This window comes from Canis lupus, chromosome 18, assembly GCF_011100685.1.
Source record: "Canis lupus familiaris isolate Mischka breed German Shepherd chromosome 18, alternate assembly UU_Cfam_GSD_1.0, whole genome shotgun sequence".
Classification (NCBI taxonomy): domain Eukaryota; kingdom Metazoa; phylum Chordata; class Mammalia; order Carnivora; family Canidae; genus Canis; species Canis lupus.
The window spans coordinates 49,780,470-49,796,659 of record NC_049239.1 but is presented as its reverse complement, the minus strand read 5'-3'; the positions used below and the strand labels follow the sequence as shown (position 1 = coordinate 49,796,659).

The 16,190-nt window shown below is 42.8% G+C and overlaps 1 protein-coding gene and 1 long non-coding RNA gene across 23 annotated transcripts in view; one reads left to right on the top strand and one right to left on the bottom strand.

Annotated features, from left to right (window-relative positions):
- Positions 1–6,315, top strand: part of PPP6R3 (protein phosphatase 6 regulatory subunit 3) — a 144,962-nt gene extending 138,647 nt beyond the window's left edge. For 9 of the 22 annotated variants that reach the window (XR_005373582.1, XR_005373583.1, XR_005373580.1 and 6 more), the window contains 4 exons: positions 526–543; positions 812–931; positions 1,593–3,881; positions 4,083–6,315. Coding sequence is in view for 10 of the 22 variants with exons in the window: in XM_038563686.1 (XP_038419614.1) it covers positions 526–543; positions 812–931; positions 4,083–4,134 (190 nt within the window). In the remaining 12 variants the exon portion in view is untranslated. The remainder of the gene's footprint in view (positions 1–525; positions 544–811; positions 932–1,592; positions 3,882–4,082) is intronic. The other 13 variants (XM_038563696.1, XM_038563694.1, XM_038563692.1 and 10 more) reach the window with 6 other exon arrangements.
- On the bottom strand, positions 354–13,603 carry LOC119864261. The gene is made up of 3 exons (XR_005373584.1): positions 13,431–13,603; positions 5,663–6,105; positions 354–4,238 (listed from the first exon to the last, which is right to left on the bottom strand). It is a non-coding gene; the product is annotated as an uncharacterized LOC119864261 (long non-coding RNA).
- Positions 13,604–16,190: the final 2,587 nt, after the last annotated feature.

Here is a 16,190-nt window from a genome sequence, read left to right as displayed (position 1 = left end):
AGCTGCCCTTGAGCTTATTTTAGTGCTGTCTTGATTGTGTCAAATGGGAAGTCCAGACAGAATAGCTAACTTTCTACCCCACAGTCAATCAAAAGCATTTGCTACTTGTCTTTCTCCACCAAGAGCCAGGAGAGGGGGAGATAACCCTTTCTATATTTTTGTTTGCCCTCTTAGGATCAGCTTTTACCTGTTCTGGCTACTTCTTGGCTCTCCCTTTATGATGTACTTCTCATGCATTGTCAGAAGGCATCCTGGTGCAGGCACCTGGTACCCTGCTCATATGATGGGAGCAGCAAGCTGATAGGGGTTGCTCCTGCTGACTGTTTAATGCTGGGCTGGGCCCTGAAAGCAAAATGCCTTAACTAAAGACTCATTCCTTCAAACAGGTTCATTTGACACCTTCACCGAGTCTGCAGTTCTGCTTATGTGCAGTCGTGGACATATTACCCCCCCACATTCCTCATTTATAGGAGTATTCTGAAACTCTTGTACATTTCTTTTTCTATTTTGCACACTTGGCTTCAGAGTGTTGAAATCCTATCGGTATGTACAGTAATGCGGGCCATTCTTTATCAGACACCAGCTGCATTACATTGTCCCTCCTTTGGTTCCCTCTTGTGTGTGATCCTTTCCTTTTGTGATTTCCCAGTCACTGTCTGTGGCCCCTGTGGTCCCTCCCCTGAGCATGCTCAGCCCCAGGGCTTTACTCCATGGCACCCATGACTTCCAGGGTCATTTGCATGTGCCTTCACCCTCCACCCCTGCCGGTACCTGGGGTGCCTAACACTGCCTGTCCTCCTCTTTACTGCAGTGAGGAAGGAAAACTGTCTACCTCTCAAGATGCTGCTTGTAAAGATGTTGAGGAGAGCCCTGAGACAGCAGAGGTGAAGTCTGTGGGCCCCCGGCCCCCCAACAGTAACCCAGAGCAGAGGTAACTCCTCACTTCCTCCAACCTGCCCAGGTCCTATTCTGGCTGTCACTGTTTTCTCCTGGAAGCTGGGAGGGAAGTTGGGGAAGCAGGAGAGATAGGAGTAGTCATTGTCCTCAGGCATTCAGTGACTTACTCAGTATAGTAGCATTATCTTAGGCTACATCTAGGCAGGGTACCTGGGCCAAGAACTCAGAACGGTTTACCTCCTTACCCCAAAAGTCAAAAACTGGTTTTTGGAGATTTGGTAATATCACTCGCTCTCTAAAGAAATTCCTCAAAATGGAAGGGAAGGGTCTCCAATGCTGGCATAACCTTCCCCTGTACTTTTTTTTTTTTTAAAGGAAGTACTAATTTGAGGCTGATCTTGAGCCTCCCCTGGGATCGGGGGCCACTAGGCTGTGGCAGCCAAGTTCTCATGGGGTCCACAAGATTACCAGCTGCCAGCCACAAGCAACCCCTGGTGGTACTCCTTTTCCCATAATCATGCACATGTGACACATGGGGAGAGCCTTCCTGGAGACCCTTTTCTGTATGTTTCTAAATATTCTTAACTCAGATGATTCCCTGTATGGTTTTGTTTATGCAAAATATTTGTCTTGATTACGTGTGATAATCCCACTGCCAGAGCTGAGTGATTTGGAATGTGATGTTTTCTTTCTAGTCACCTATTGCTTAGACTGAGCCAGTGGTCTGAAGGGATAGGCCAAGCCAAAGCCTCAGCCTCCGAGGGCCGGCGCCCTGGCCCATACACACGGCCTCGCAGGTAGAGCAAGGGCGGCCTCCGATTGCTCCAGAGCTCGCGCCAGAAGATGAGGATTTGCCCTTGGACCACAAGGAACTTTGCTCAGCACTTCCCAGAGTTAACTTTTCTTGTTATATATACCTAAGTTTGTACATTCCTTGCATAAGGAATAAAGTAATCTTTAAAGCCATTTCAGAAAAGCTGTCTTTCCCCCTCACCAGATCCTCACCCCCAAAATCAGTCATGTTAGGGGTGACATAACCAGTGGGACCCAGCAGGGGGCACACTCTGTTCACTGGTTGACAAACCTCTTTTGTGGCCCAAACCCTGCTTTTGTTTCTCATGGGAATTATAGCCAGAATGAGGAGTTTGCTTTTCTATGATTTAAAAAAAAAAATCTTGGTGTATAAAACAAATCAATTATAAGAACTATTTGAGCATGTTGGCTCTAGTGAAAGCTTTGGGAGGAGGAGGCATGGTGACACTACAGCATTGATGGATCCGGCCCCAGGTATGCTTCTAAGTGTTTTGGGCAAGTCACCTCTTTTTGCCTGCGGTTTCCAGTGGATGTTTTTTCAAGGGTATTTTGTAGGATCTTATTCCCAGTCAGTTATGTCCTTTCCCTAATTTCTGTCTACAACATTCCTTTATATCGAGATCTGTTTAGAAAGCAGGACAATCCAGGTCTGTTCCAATTTCGAGTTGATTCAGGAGTCTCTTCTTGGTTTCTCAGACATAAATGATACAGGAAGCTCTGGGATCATTTCCTTGGCTCTCTGGAGTGCAAAATTATTTGCCTTGGGGGAACCTGCTTGCTCTTCTACCCACCTAGAGACGTCTGGTGTGAAGAGTCCTGCCCCTCAATCTGCTGGACTGAGGTGGTGGGGGAAACACTGAGGAGGGCCAGTGGACGAAGACAAGGGCATCACGTGTGTCCATGCGTTCATCCATCTGTCCTTCCTCTACCCAACACACGTGAGTGTGGCAGCCAGTGGTCTAGGCCTGGGGGTAAAGCAGTAGCATAACAGACACCCAGATGATCTAGGCACATGTAGAAAGAGGTGCTGCTGGAGGATCGGGCCAGCTGGATGGGAGATCAGGAGTCCCACTTAGATGGGGCAGTGGAGAAGGCTGCTCAGAAGGTGGCATTGAGCTGCTATGATGGCAGGGAGAAGGTAAGTGGTTCCGCGAGCCCATCTGTGTTCTAAGAGCAATGTATGGGAGGTGAAGAGAGCCACTGGGCCTTTCTGTCTGCACTTTTCCCCACATGATTTGTGTCACAACCAGGTATCAGGGCCCCTTGGGTTGACAGGCGTGCACTACTGCACTTAATGGTTTGCACTGCCACGGAATTTAACTTTTTAACTATTGTTTATCAAGCACATGCCAGCCTGTATGCCAAGCACTTTGTATACTTCACATACTCCCCCACCTTTAGGGGGGTTGTTGTCCCCCTTTCACAGGGGGAGGAGCTGAACTGGGAGAGGTTAGAAGATGGACTCGAGACCCGGCAGCTTGTGAGTGGTGATGGTGTGATTTGTACTCGGTGTGTCTGCTGGCAGAACCCCAGTCCCCTGGTCTCTGAGGTACGGAGACACCATCAGTGTAAGCAGAGTGCATTGCTTGTGGAGCCAGCTTTTTGGCTCTCTCTTACAATTAGCAAATGTCTGAAGCCTTGAGCTTGTGAGCTGTGAGCTGGTCCAGAAGCACCCATGTGCTTCTAGGTACATCTCTAAGCACCCTTTCCCAAGCCTGCTTTGTAAAAATCTGGGAATGCCACCAAGACTGAGATCATGACCTGAGCCAAAATCAAAAGTTGGACATTTAACCAACTGAGCCACCCAGGCGCCCCTAGCATTCCCTCTTCTGTTCTCCCAACTTCAGCCCTAACACTTGCCTGGTGGGAGCACATTTGTTAAAGTACACACCTGTTTTCAAAAGCTGGTCCTGTTTACAAGCCTTTTTTTTCCTCTTTCAGTAGAAGAATCCTGCTTTTCAAGTGTAATTTATGTGGAGTCCAATATATGGAACAAATAAAAAGCTGTTTGAAGGAGGGGATGAGCACATGGCTCGTGATGGGTCTGGGAGCAACAGTCTAAATACCACTGACCTGGTCTACAGTGTGCTTCTAGGAGGCCGAAGTGGGATGGTTTCATGGAACTCTGCTCTGCTACAGCCCTTGCTAAATGCCTGTTAACCAGAGCTGAGGTGAAGCTTAGGAACCGTTAGATTTCCTGGAGTTTTCGATTAATGCGTTTTTGAAGCATTCCAATAAGTAACTATAAGTGCCAGGCTTTGTGCTAGGCATTGCATAAACAATATTAAAATAAATGTTCCCATGCTCAAGGAGCTAAACCAAGTTGGTTTTTCTGCCTCACATGCCTCACATGTCTGTCTTTTCCTCTGCAGGACTGACCAGCCAAGCATGCCAGGCGACACATCCGTCAATGGCCCCGTATGATGAGTGACCCCTGCTGCTGCTGGCTGAGGACTGCAGGCCGCCACCGTTCAGGGCCTCTGGAGACGTCACCTGGAGCCCACCAAGCCGTCACTGCTGCACTCACTCTGCAAGGGATCAGGACCAGCAACCTTTATATTCTAGATTCTAAGACATTGTACAGAGAAATCCAGAAGTGTAAAAATATTGCACATTGACAAATACCAAGAATTTTTGCGTATGTTTATATTGTATTGTTCTAAATAATGGGTAGCCTGTGAAATAAGATCGTGCCACCCATGTAATAATAGTAGTAATACTATAGTTAAAATGGCTGTAAGAATAGTTTTATAAAAGTGAATACACAGATCTATTGTATTTGAAACATAACTATTTGACAATTATTAGTGTGACCAAAGTATTAGGCAGTTTTCATACATTTTTCACCTTGTACAAAATTCTGAATTCATTTCTCTTCCAGGCTGGCAAGGAGATGTGGGGTTGAAATGCCCTCTAAGTGTTATTTTGGTTGTTCTAACTTACAAACGTGATTTTGAATAAGAAATATTTGGTGTTCTTTTTATAACCAGTTTTTGATTGGTAACTGTTTTCTGTATTGTTTTAAACGGATCAAAAAATGTAAGTCTATTGGTAGAGATTAAGTATTTATTGCTACAACTTAGTTGATAAATTGATGTTATTGTAAAGCCATATGTTCTGTTAAAGTCTTGTTTGCTTGAAATGGTTATTCCTACAGGTGAAACACTAGACTATTTGGAGTGTACATGGCTTGTGGTTTGAGTTCTTTTGTTTTTCGTTTTTGTTTTTGTTTTTTGTTTTGTTTTGGTAGTTCCTCTGCCTTTTAACCCATTCACCAAAATTTACCTTGTTAACAAGCATCACCAATGAACATTTCTGAGCAATTTGCATATTTAACAAGCCTAAACCATATCAGGCAGGCCAGTTGAAGAATGCTCGTGCTACGGATGGATTAGAGCACGTTCATTTTACAGGCTAGTGTTTCCAACTAGAAATCAGAACCTGGCACCTAAGCATGGTAATTGTGCTCCTGTACCTTGTGAGGTTTCCACTCGTAACTCCTAAACCAGTGTATTTTTTTTAGAACTGGTTTGTGTATATATATAGTGATTATGGATACTAATTCAATGTAATTTATAATTTTCTATGTCAATATAAAAATACATCACAGCCTTCTCAAACAGCTGAAGCAATATATCATATATTGCCATATCGTCTGGGGAAAGGGTTAAATTTCTTCACCTCTTGCACTTTTAGATGCAGATCAGGTTTTCATTTCTGTAATAGACAACTATTCACGTATTTTTACATCATTTGTTTGTCCTGACCAGTATTTAAAACCAAAAGGATATTCTGAATAATGGCCAACGATTTTTTTAGAACTAGCATCCCAAGCAGCGTGCCTAAACATTACATTGCATATGGAAATAAAAAAAAAAATCAAATGTTTAATGCCTTATTTCTTATTTACTTTTTCACTGTAAATGGTGTAGAAATTCTGTGTGAGGCTTACCAGGGCAGACCTGTCAAGGACAGTAGAGACTGTGGCGTGCCCTGGGACGGACAGCAAGGGTGCCTTACTTGGCCTTTGCACGCCTCCTCAGGAACCCTTTCTGTTGTGAGCTCCTCTCAGAAGAGACTGTCCTCATGCATTCTCCTCTGGAACCTAGCGCCACCAGAGGACAGGGCTCCTTTCACTTGTCTCAAGAATGCTGACTTCCATGGCGCCGGACCTCGGGGACCGCTGACAGATGGTACACTATTGTCTTGCCTGGTGAAGAGCCTTGCTGGCCACCTCCAGGGCTTGGCTCCAGGGATGGCACTGCTGCCTCCACAGTTTGGATTTGGTTGGCTTTTCCATCCCATCTAAGGTAACAGCATCTTGTTGCATCCCACCTACCACTGATGCCAGGGCACTTGATGTTTTTCTTTGGAGTAGTGTTTTGTTTAGTTTGTCTTACATGGGAGGGAAAAGACATAAGAATGAAAAGAAAGTCTGTTGGGGGTGCCAGCCCAAGGGCCAGGAGCAAGTACACTCTCATTTAGTCTCTAGTTTCTGTGTATTGGCCTCATTGAATTGCGAGGCTAACAGATGTCTACAATACAGTTACCTGTATTAAAAATAACTACAACAAAAATAAAGTCTAATTTTTTTGTTTCTAGAAATCTCTTGTACCTTGCTTAGGCTTTAATAACCAGACAAGTTATGTGAGGGCACCATTGATTTCTTTTTCCCTACTGTTTTAAATTTTTTATTTAAATTCAGTTTAACTAACAATGTGTAATTAGTTTCAGAGAGAAAATTGAGTGGTTCATCAGTTGCATATAACACAGTGCTCATTACATCTCGTGCCCTCCTTCAAGCTCATCACCCAGTTACCCCATCCATCTCCCCCACCCCACCCCCAGCAACCCTCAGTTTGTTTCCTAGAGTTAAGAGTCTCTTACAGTTTGTCTCGTCTCTAATTTTGTCTTATTTTTCCTTCCTTTCCCCTGTGTTCATCTGTTTTGTTTCCTAAATTCCACGTAGGAGTGTAATTATCTGATACTTGTCTTTTTCTGACTTATTTCGCTTAGCATAACATCCTATAGTTCAATCTGCATTGTTGCAAATGGCAAGATTTCATTCTTTTTTTATGACTGAGTGATATCTATCACATCTTTATCCATTCATCTATCTTTTTGGCTATTATGGACATTGCTGCTATAGCACCATTAATTTTTAATGGTCAGGGCTTCCTGACAAAGCTCACAGGCTGTATTTCATATCCCGAGTTAAGGGTATGCCATCCCTAGTGTCAGGGACTCATCTTGCCCACAAGTGTTCAGTGGGTGTACTTCTGACAGAATTGCCACTAGCTCTTTCAATGGTTTATCTGGTCTCTAGCTTCTCACCTGCTCCATGGGTTGCACTTCTCCAATCTGTATTCTTGGCTCTCAGCCCTACCAGTAGTGTAATTCTTTGGTGATAAAATTTCTCAGGTTTTCCATTATGATGTTTAACATGCAGTACTACCTCACTGCTTGGTTTTCACTCTCCTTCCACCTGTTCACATAAACAAGTGTGGTTCCTGATCCTCAGAACCTGTCTTCACCAGGGGTTTCTGTGCTGGTCCAGGCACATGCCTCTGCATACCAGGGCTCTGCGGGCATCCCTCCGGGTGATCGAGGGCAGAGCTCTGAAGACAGGGGCTTGTGTTCTCATCCCACCTCACCCTCTCATAAGGACTACTTTCTCTTTGTCTCAGCTGCTTTTCCTGACAGAATGGGACTTGATAAAAGTTTACAGGCCTAAAAGTAGAATTGTTCTTGCCTATGGTAAATGGTTAATAAATGTTAGTGTTAACCCTTTGCTTACTTCTCAGCCCCATAAAGTCACAAGCTAACCTTTCTAATCCTGGCTTAGAACCTGCTGTTGTACTTAAAACCCGTGCCTCCTGAAAACTCACGCTGCTTCACTCCAGTCAGGTGGCTCCAGGGGTCTGCTACATCCCATGTGCCAGCTCAAGCCCATCACCTGTTATTTACGGGTAGCTTTACTGGAACAGCGTATTCATATGCTGTTGATCGCCACTTGACTCATTGCACACCCTGTGTTCTTTCTTCACTTTGATGTACTTTCCTCTTTCTCAATCTCACTCCCATCCGTGTTAATCCCTTTTCAGTCATTAATTTTCAGCATTCAGCATATGCTGGCTCCCTTTGCCTTCACCATCTCTACTACTTACTCAGAACTTACCAAAGAGAGATGACACAGCGCTGCCTTTGCAGTGATCTCGATCCCCCCACCCCCACCCCCAGATATGTTCTGCATGCATCAAAGGCAAGGACCATGGCGGCTGACAGTGCTGCTGCATGTTGCTTTAGGTGAGGCATTTGGTTTAGTTTGGTTTTTATTTTCCTGGAGGATTCTCTACTTGTTAACATAGAATAGAGTCCTTACTGTATGCCAGCTCTGTTCTAAGTGCTTTATGTGCATTCACTTTACTTCACAGTGATTTTATGAGCTAGATAGCTGCTGTCATTTTATACATGCACAAGAGGTGTACAAGTGAACTGGTTTTTTTCCAAGGATGCCCAGCTAGCAAGTGACAGAGTTGTCAAGATTAAGTGTAACACAATATTCTATGTAGTAGAATAATACTTGACTGTAAATGTGCATTTAATATTAGCTGTTAGTATACTCCTAGGCAAAGCCTTTTGCCTTGTTTTGTTTTGCTTAGAATTTGACAGTTTAATTTCAAAGTAGCACAACAAATGGAGATTGGCTGCATGGCATGTTTGATAGCCAAACAGTAGAAATGTTAACAAAGACTGAATAGTGCTCAAAACAGTTCTGAAGCAGATCAGTGTGCATGTGAGAATTAAATTTGAAGAGTGAACTCACAGGAATAAAGACCTTTAGGTGACTTCTGGGACTGCCCCCACCTGCTGCTGGACCTGACCCCCATTGGCTGTTCTCGTGATCCACTGGTAGAGTGGAGTAGTTGCAGCTGAGACCATGGAGCCTACAGACCCCAGGACACTGACTCTTGGCCCCTTACAGAGAGGTTGCCAGCCCCTGAAGTAGCTCAAGGAGATGGAATAGAATCTGCAAATAGAACCACAAATGCAAAAAAAAAAAAAAAAAAAAAAAAACCACAAATGCAGTTATTTGGCTTTCAGCAGCATTGCCAAGGCAGTGACATGAGGAAGTCTTTTCAGCCCCTAACTAACGATTGGGTATTTGTATGGGAAGAAATGAACGTTGACTACTACCGTCCACCTTCTACAAAAACTAATTCAGAGTAGGTTCGAAGTCTTAAACCTAAGCACTTCAGCTTCTAAAAGAAAACATGAATATCTAAACCGCTTTGGAATGAGCAAAGTTTTCTTAGAACACAAAGCACAAGTCACAGAAGAAAAATGCACTGGGATTTTACCACAATGAAATTTTTCTGTTCTTCAGAATGAACAAGTAGGCCTTGGCCTGCCATGAAGAAAATGATCTCTGGGTGCCCTGATAAAGGACTCATCCCCTGAAGATAGAAAAATGCAAATCAAAAATAAGATGGAAAACCCAGTTTAACAAATGGGCAGGAGACAGCATCACAAAGAAGGTACATGAGTGGCCAAGAATATGAAAAATCATTCAGTGTCAATAGTCTTCCAGGAATGCAAATTAAAACCACAAAAAGCATTTCCCATCTGAAGAATGGATAAAGTTAAAAAAAAAAAAACTGACAATACCAAGTACTGATGAGAATGTAAAGCCACTGGGACTCACATTGCTGTCTAAAAGAAGGCATCCAACATGGAAATCTGTTGGGCAAGGTTCCAGTTTTTTAAATTGGGGATATTTCTACCTTATGACTTGGCCATTCTAGATATTCATCCAAGAGAAATGAAAATCTATATCCACAGATGATAGACCAGCATATTTATTGTTGCTTTATTCATAATGACAAAAGATTAAAAACATGCCCAAAAGCAGGAAAATGGTTAAGTGGGTTATGGCATATTAATACAATAGAATATCACTCAGCAATAAATAGGAACTATGATAAGTGCAATATGTTAATATGTAATTTAGTGTTATCAATCTTAAACGTCAAAGGAAAGGAGTGAGACATGTAAGCAAGAGTACTTCATGTGAAGCTCTAAAACCAATCAGACTGACAAGGCTAGAAATGAGTACATGGTTTGTTCCTGAAGGAGAAGGGAGGGATTAACTGTAAAGGGGCCCAAGGAAACTTGGATCTTCTGTGATGGAGGTTACATGACTGTAGACATTTGTCAAAACTCACTGAACTCAACACCTGAAATCTATGCACTTTATTACACGTAATTTATACCTTAAATTTTTTTTAAGATAGGGAAAAGGAGCAAAAAATAAAGCAAACACTGAACATCATTAGGGAGGACACATTGCCCTTGTTGCATGGTGACCAGGGCATTCCCTTTCCTCCCCAGCAGAAGAGAAGAGGCCAGATCTTGGTGGATTTGGGAAGAGGACCTGAGCATGCTTGGGTCAGTGTTTTCTGGAATCCAGCCTAGATTTGTCTGCCCATGATATATTCTCGGTTACCCGTCACCATACAATAATCTTTCTGTCCTTGGAGATAGAGGTTTGCATTTGTCCAATGCCTGTTCCGGGTGGGTAAATGTGTCTAACCCAAGGATCAAGTGTTAGGAAACACCCAAACCATGTTCTTCAAAACAGGTTCGTTAATAAAACGAATGTTGTAAATCCACATTTGCTGTGTCTTCTCTCCAAGGGGATACTTTACAAGATTAGAGGGGGGCAGTGTTTATTATCTTCACTAAAACTGCAACCAACATTTTGTTGCAGGAAGCTTGCAGTGGGGGAGGAGCATGAAGGTGGGGCAGAGTTGTCCCACCTTTGCTTCCCTTTCCTTGGGGAACAGCCACACAATGGTTGACTATAGTTTCATGGTGAAGTCTAATGGACTAAAAGGATCAACAAGTGGGCAATATTGGGAATCATTTTTTCTCCTGGTCTCATTTCTCTATGGGATCGTATTGCTACACTGACACTCCTGACCTCTCTCTAACTAATCTCACTCAGGGGAGGAGAGAGGGATTGATTAATTGGGAAAGGATCTGCATTTTTGGTTCAATGCCTTATGTGCTTTTTTTCACGTTTGCCAGCCTACTGAGGAGTACGTTCTAGCTTGTCTATGTATAAGCTCTGTCCCTCTGGACAAAACCTGTGGTTGTACAGCTCTGCAAGTAGTCAGGTATGTGATTCTGCATTGGGAATGAAGTATTCACAAGCCCATTTAGCCACACATCTCAAGCTAGACTTTCTAACCAGGTTTTGTCTTCCACATTATAATCCTCACCTATTTCTGAACTTCCAGGTAGAGAGAAATGGTTTCCCCTAATCCTCCTCCCAAACAAAAATAAGAAAGGATATAATCTGTTACATCCAATCTAGATTGTCTTTTTAAAAGACAGATGGTCAGACTGGGGTTGAAAATAAAACCAGCGGGATCCCTGGGTGGCTCAGCGGTTTAGCGCCTACCTTTGACCCAGAGCATGATCCTGGAGTCCCGGGATCGAGTCCCACATCAGGCTCCCTACATGGAGCCTGCTTCTCCCTCTGCCTGTGTCTCTGCCTCTCTCTGTGTGTCTCTCATGAATAAATAAATAAACTCTTAAAACCAGCAATATATTGTTTATATGAAAGACATAAAAGTGACAAAAGCCGAAGATAGAGGAAAATGCAAACAAAAGACAATATTAAGTTTAGGATTTAAATTTAAAACCGCTGGGTAAGGTTAAGAGATGGTGCATCAAACCATAAATACGGTAGCTAAGTAATTATTAGAAATTGCAAAGAAAAGGACTTAAGTTTTCAGCTATCGGAGTGATTTCATCAGTTTAAACATCCTGCAGACAACAATAGAACCTCTATAATCTTGTGTTTGAAGGCAGTGAGTAGAGAGCAGATAGGCTAGGCTGCATGTGCTTGAAGGGCCAGGGTCCTAGAGAGAAAGGAAACGCATCAAAGTGAACCTGACAGTCCATGCCGCTTTTCACCTTGCGGACTTAGCTGATTAAGTATGAGGAGCCGCAGAAAGTAGAGGCTCAAAGCTTTCAGCCCTTACAAGGCTGGGGAGACAAATTGGAGCAGATAGCCATGAAGGAGGCCAAGACCGACAGCACGGGATCTTGGGGCAAAGAAACATGAGTGAGCCTGACATTCACTACATAACCTCTCGAGGCCTTTGATGATTCCTAAGCTATGCAGGGAGAGATGCTACAAAGCCAAGCAGAAAATAGCTGAGAAACTAAGAGGCTAAGAAGAGTCTTTAGGCAGCTCAGTGTTGGGGAGGCAGAAATTGGAGTTTAGGGACTTCAAAGGAGGAGGGACTTCAAAGGAGGAGGGAACATGTTGAACATGTTGAACATGTTGAAACCACCAAAGGACTACACTCCAGGGGTAAGGGGACAGCAGAGACAGAGCAATCTTAACTACTGGAAGAAACAAATCCCCTCACAAGGACAACTGTATCATCCAAAAAGCCGCTACCATTTTCCATACACAATGTTGGCATTGAGTAAAAACTTAGATGTGCCAGAAGACAACACGTGCTGAGTGATTGAAAATTGGAGAAAGCGGGGGTCCCTGGGTGGCTCAGTGGTTGACCACCTGCCTTTAGCCCAGGCCGTGGTCCTGGAGTCCTAGGATTGAGGCCCACATCGGGCTCCCTACATGGAGCCTGCCTCTCCCTCTGCCTGTGCCTGTGCCTCTCTCTCTCTCTCTCATGAATGAATGAATAAATAAATAAATAAATAAAATATTTTTTAAAAATTGGAGAAAGCAGGTGATCCAGATCTTGGAGATTTTAGATTTTAAACTATTAATATATTCAAGACAATAAGTGTCCAATTGGCACATTTAAATTATATATTACAAAAAAAATAACTGGAATCTATTACAAAGAAAAAATCAAACGGAAATTCTAAAACTGAAAAGTACAATAATTTAAATTAGGAACCCCATAAATGAATTTAAAAGGAGATTGGACAAAGCAGAAGATAAGATTTAGGAACTTATGATAGGTCTGTAGAAAACAGGAAAACAAGTGTGGAGAGGAAAAGGATGGAAAATCCAGAAAAGCACCTACAAGAAATAGAGGACACAGCAAAAAGCTGTAGCAAAAAGCTACATGTATTTGGAGTCCCAGAAAGTGAAGGGGATAAGAATCAGGTGGAAGAAACACCAGTAAGACTTTTCCAAAATTAACCAAAAGACATAAAGCTTTACATTCAGTAAATTCTCCAGATGGCCAAGGAGGAAAAAATACGAGAACCGCAACTACCAAACCCCAGAGAAAAAGACATAGCCTTCAATAGACATACTACTTTTCCTCGGAACTTTTGAAAGTGAAAAAGTATGGAGTGACATTTTATGCGCTGAAAGAAGTGCCAACCTGGAAACTCTATGCTTAGCAAATTATCCTTCAAAATGAAAGAAAAATAAAAATAATTTCAGAAAAACAAAAACAAGAGACTTCAACATCAGCAGAGCTGCATTGAAAGGAATGTTCCCAGGAGAAGGAAATCCAGCTGGAAGTGAGAGCACCAGAAAGAGAAATAATTGACAAAAAGAAATTAATATGCCTGTGTCTTGTGGAGGGGTGGAGGAGGTGAAAAGATACTTGGATTTAATATAATGTTGGGAAAACCGGATATCCACATACAAGAATGAAATTGAACCCTCACTTTATACCATACACAAAAATAAACTTGAAAATAGATCAAAGATTTACCTGCAACTGTTAAAGTCCTAGAAGAAAACACGGGTAAAGTCTCATGACATTGGTCTTGGCAATGATTTCATGGATAGGACACCAAAAGGACAGGCAACAAGAAAAAAATTACAAGTAAGATTACATCAGACTCAAAAGCTTCTGCACAGCCAAAGAAGCAACATGAAAGGGTAGCTAGGAATGGAATGGAATGGAATGGAATGGAATGGAATGGAATGGAATGGAATGGAATGGAATGGAATGTTTGCAAATGGTTGATAAGGGGTTACTCTCCAAAATGTATAAGGAACTCCTACAACAGTAGTAAAAAGAATAACCTGATTAAGAAGTAGGCAAAATGGGACAACTGGGTGGCTCAGTGGTTTGGTGCCTGTCTTTGGCCCAGAGTGTGATCCTGGAGACCTAGGATCAAGTCCCTTGTCGGGCTCCCTGTGAGGAGCCTGCTTCTCCCTCTGCCCGTGTCTCTGCCTCTCTCTCTCTCTGTGTCTCTCATGAATAAATAAAATCTTAAAAAAAAAAAAAAGAAGAAGAAGTAGGCAAAGGACCTTAATGGACATTCCTTCAAAGAAGACGTGCGAATGACCAATGGGATATATGAAAAAAAAATGTTGACCTCGCTCATCATCAAGGAAGTGACTATCAAAACCACAATGAGATACCACCTCATACTGTCAGGATGGCTCTTAAAAAAAAAAAAAAAAAAGACAATTGTTGGAGAGGTGGAGAAATTGGAACCCTCAAATGCTGTTTGTAGGAATGTAAAATGGCACAGCCACTATGGAAAACAATATGGAGGTTCCTCAAAAACTAAAAGCTAGAACTATCATATGACCCAGCAATCCCATGTTATTTATCCAAAAGAATTGAAATCAGGGTCTCAAACGGATATTAGCACCCTCATGTTCATGGCAGCATTATTCACAATAGCCAATATGTGGAAATAACAAATGTCCATTGATGAATGAATGAATAAAGAAACTAGGGCATGTATATATACAATGGAATACCATTCAGCCTGTTAAAACAAGAAAATTCTGTAATCTAGGACAACATGGATGAACCTCCAGGACATTATACTAAATGAAATAAGCTGGTCACAGACACAGATTACATAATTTGTCTTAGATAAGGTAATGAAAATAGTCATATTTATAGGATCAAAGTGTGGAATGATTGCCAGGGGCTGTGGGAGGTCCTTATCAGTGGGAATAATGTTTCAGTTAAGACAGATAAGCTCCAGAGATCTGTACAACATTGTACCTTTGGTTAACAATAATGTATCCTACACATAAAAATGTATTGGAAGAGTGAGTATCATATTAAGTGTTCTTACCAAACTTAAAAAATGTGTTTAAGCAAGTAAATGTCTAATTTTACTAGTAAAAAACTCCACATTTTTAAAAAAGAGATATGTGACCGCAATACAGAAGGCAGAAGGTACACAATTTACCTTTCAAAATCCTGGCATTATCTAGTTAGTGTTGAAAATACTAATTATCCTCTGATAAGGATGCAAGATACACTCTCTAGGGTCACCACTAAAAAAAAAAAAAAAAAAAAAAGGTGTAACTAGAAGTTACTATAGAAGGGACGCCTGTGTGGCTCAGTCAGTTGGGCATTTGCCTTTGGCTCGGTTCATGATGCCGGGTCCTGGGATGGAGCCCTACGTTGGGCTCCCTGCTTAGCGGTAAGTCTGCTTCTCCCTCTCCCTGTTACCCTCCCCCACTTGTTCTCTTTCTCTCTCTCACATAAATGAATAAAATCTTTTTTAAAAAGTTATTAGAGGAGTAAAATAGAATTATACTTGATTGTAGCAGCCATAGAGATGGGCTGCTCAGCTCCCTTTGAAAGGACTTGATTTTATCTCCAAGAACAGAGCTAGATGGCAGCCTGCAGTGAACAGCTCCTTACCGCATGCCTCATCTGTCCTGCCTAAGCCCTGCTCTAGTGGCCCTCACCCAGGTGGTGGTACCAGGTCCCAGCTTTCTCTGCCGAAGGGGAAACCTCTCTAAACAACAATCTTTGTCCCAGGGATCTAGCTCCCCACTGGGTAGAAAGAGATGCCATCCAACCTAACTACATCCTTTTTCCTTTCCTGGTCAGTAGGCCCTTTGTATTCCTAGCTCTACCTTGGTTTCTGCTTCCTGGAGAACCCAACAGTCAACAGCAGGAATGGGCCAGGAAAGCAGGTGGTGAGATAGAGCTTAGGGATTGGCTCATTCACGGCCTGCCTGGGTGCAGCATGGACCAGTAGTGTCTTAAAAGAACGAGCTGGTGGGGGAAATGCACTCAGAGTGATGACAGGCACTGGAAATGTGCGGGGTCGTGGGAGTGGGAGCTCTAAGGATCGTGGAAATAGGTGGATGTTACTGAGCTGCACTGAGACCCTTCAGCTGGATAATGAAAAGTAGGGAAAATTAACAAGCCAAGTGTGAGAGCCAGAGGGTCTTTTTAGCGGCTTACATTTCCTTCCATCTCACGCAGTGGGACGTCAGCCAAACTGAGTTCAGAATGGCAGCACTTCAGATGGTTGAATGTGGGTGGAGGTAGAACTTTCATGCCAACCAACATCAGGGCCCTGGTTGAGAAAATCTGTGATCCTGATGCATGAATGGTGGACGCCTATAGAGACTTTGACCCCTCAAACTTTTCTGAGTGGTCCACCCTTCCCCATAGATAAAGAAAATACAGAGGTATTTCTCCCAGGGGGCAACAGGTGCCGCCCGCAGGAGCTAGCCGCATTTCCTCTCCTCTCTGCTT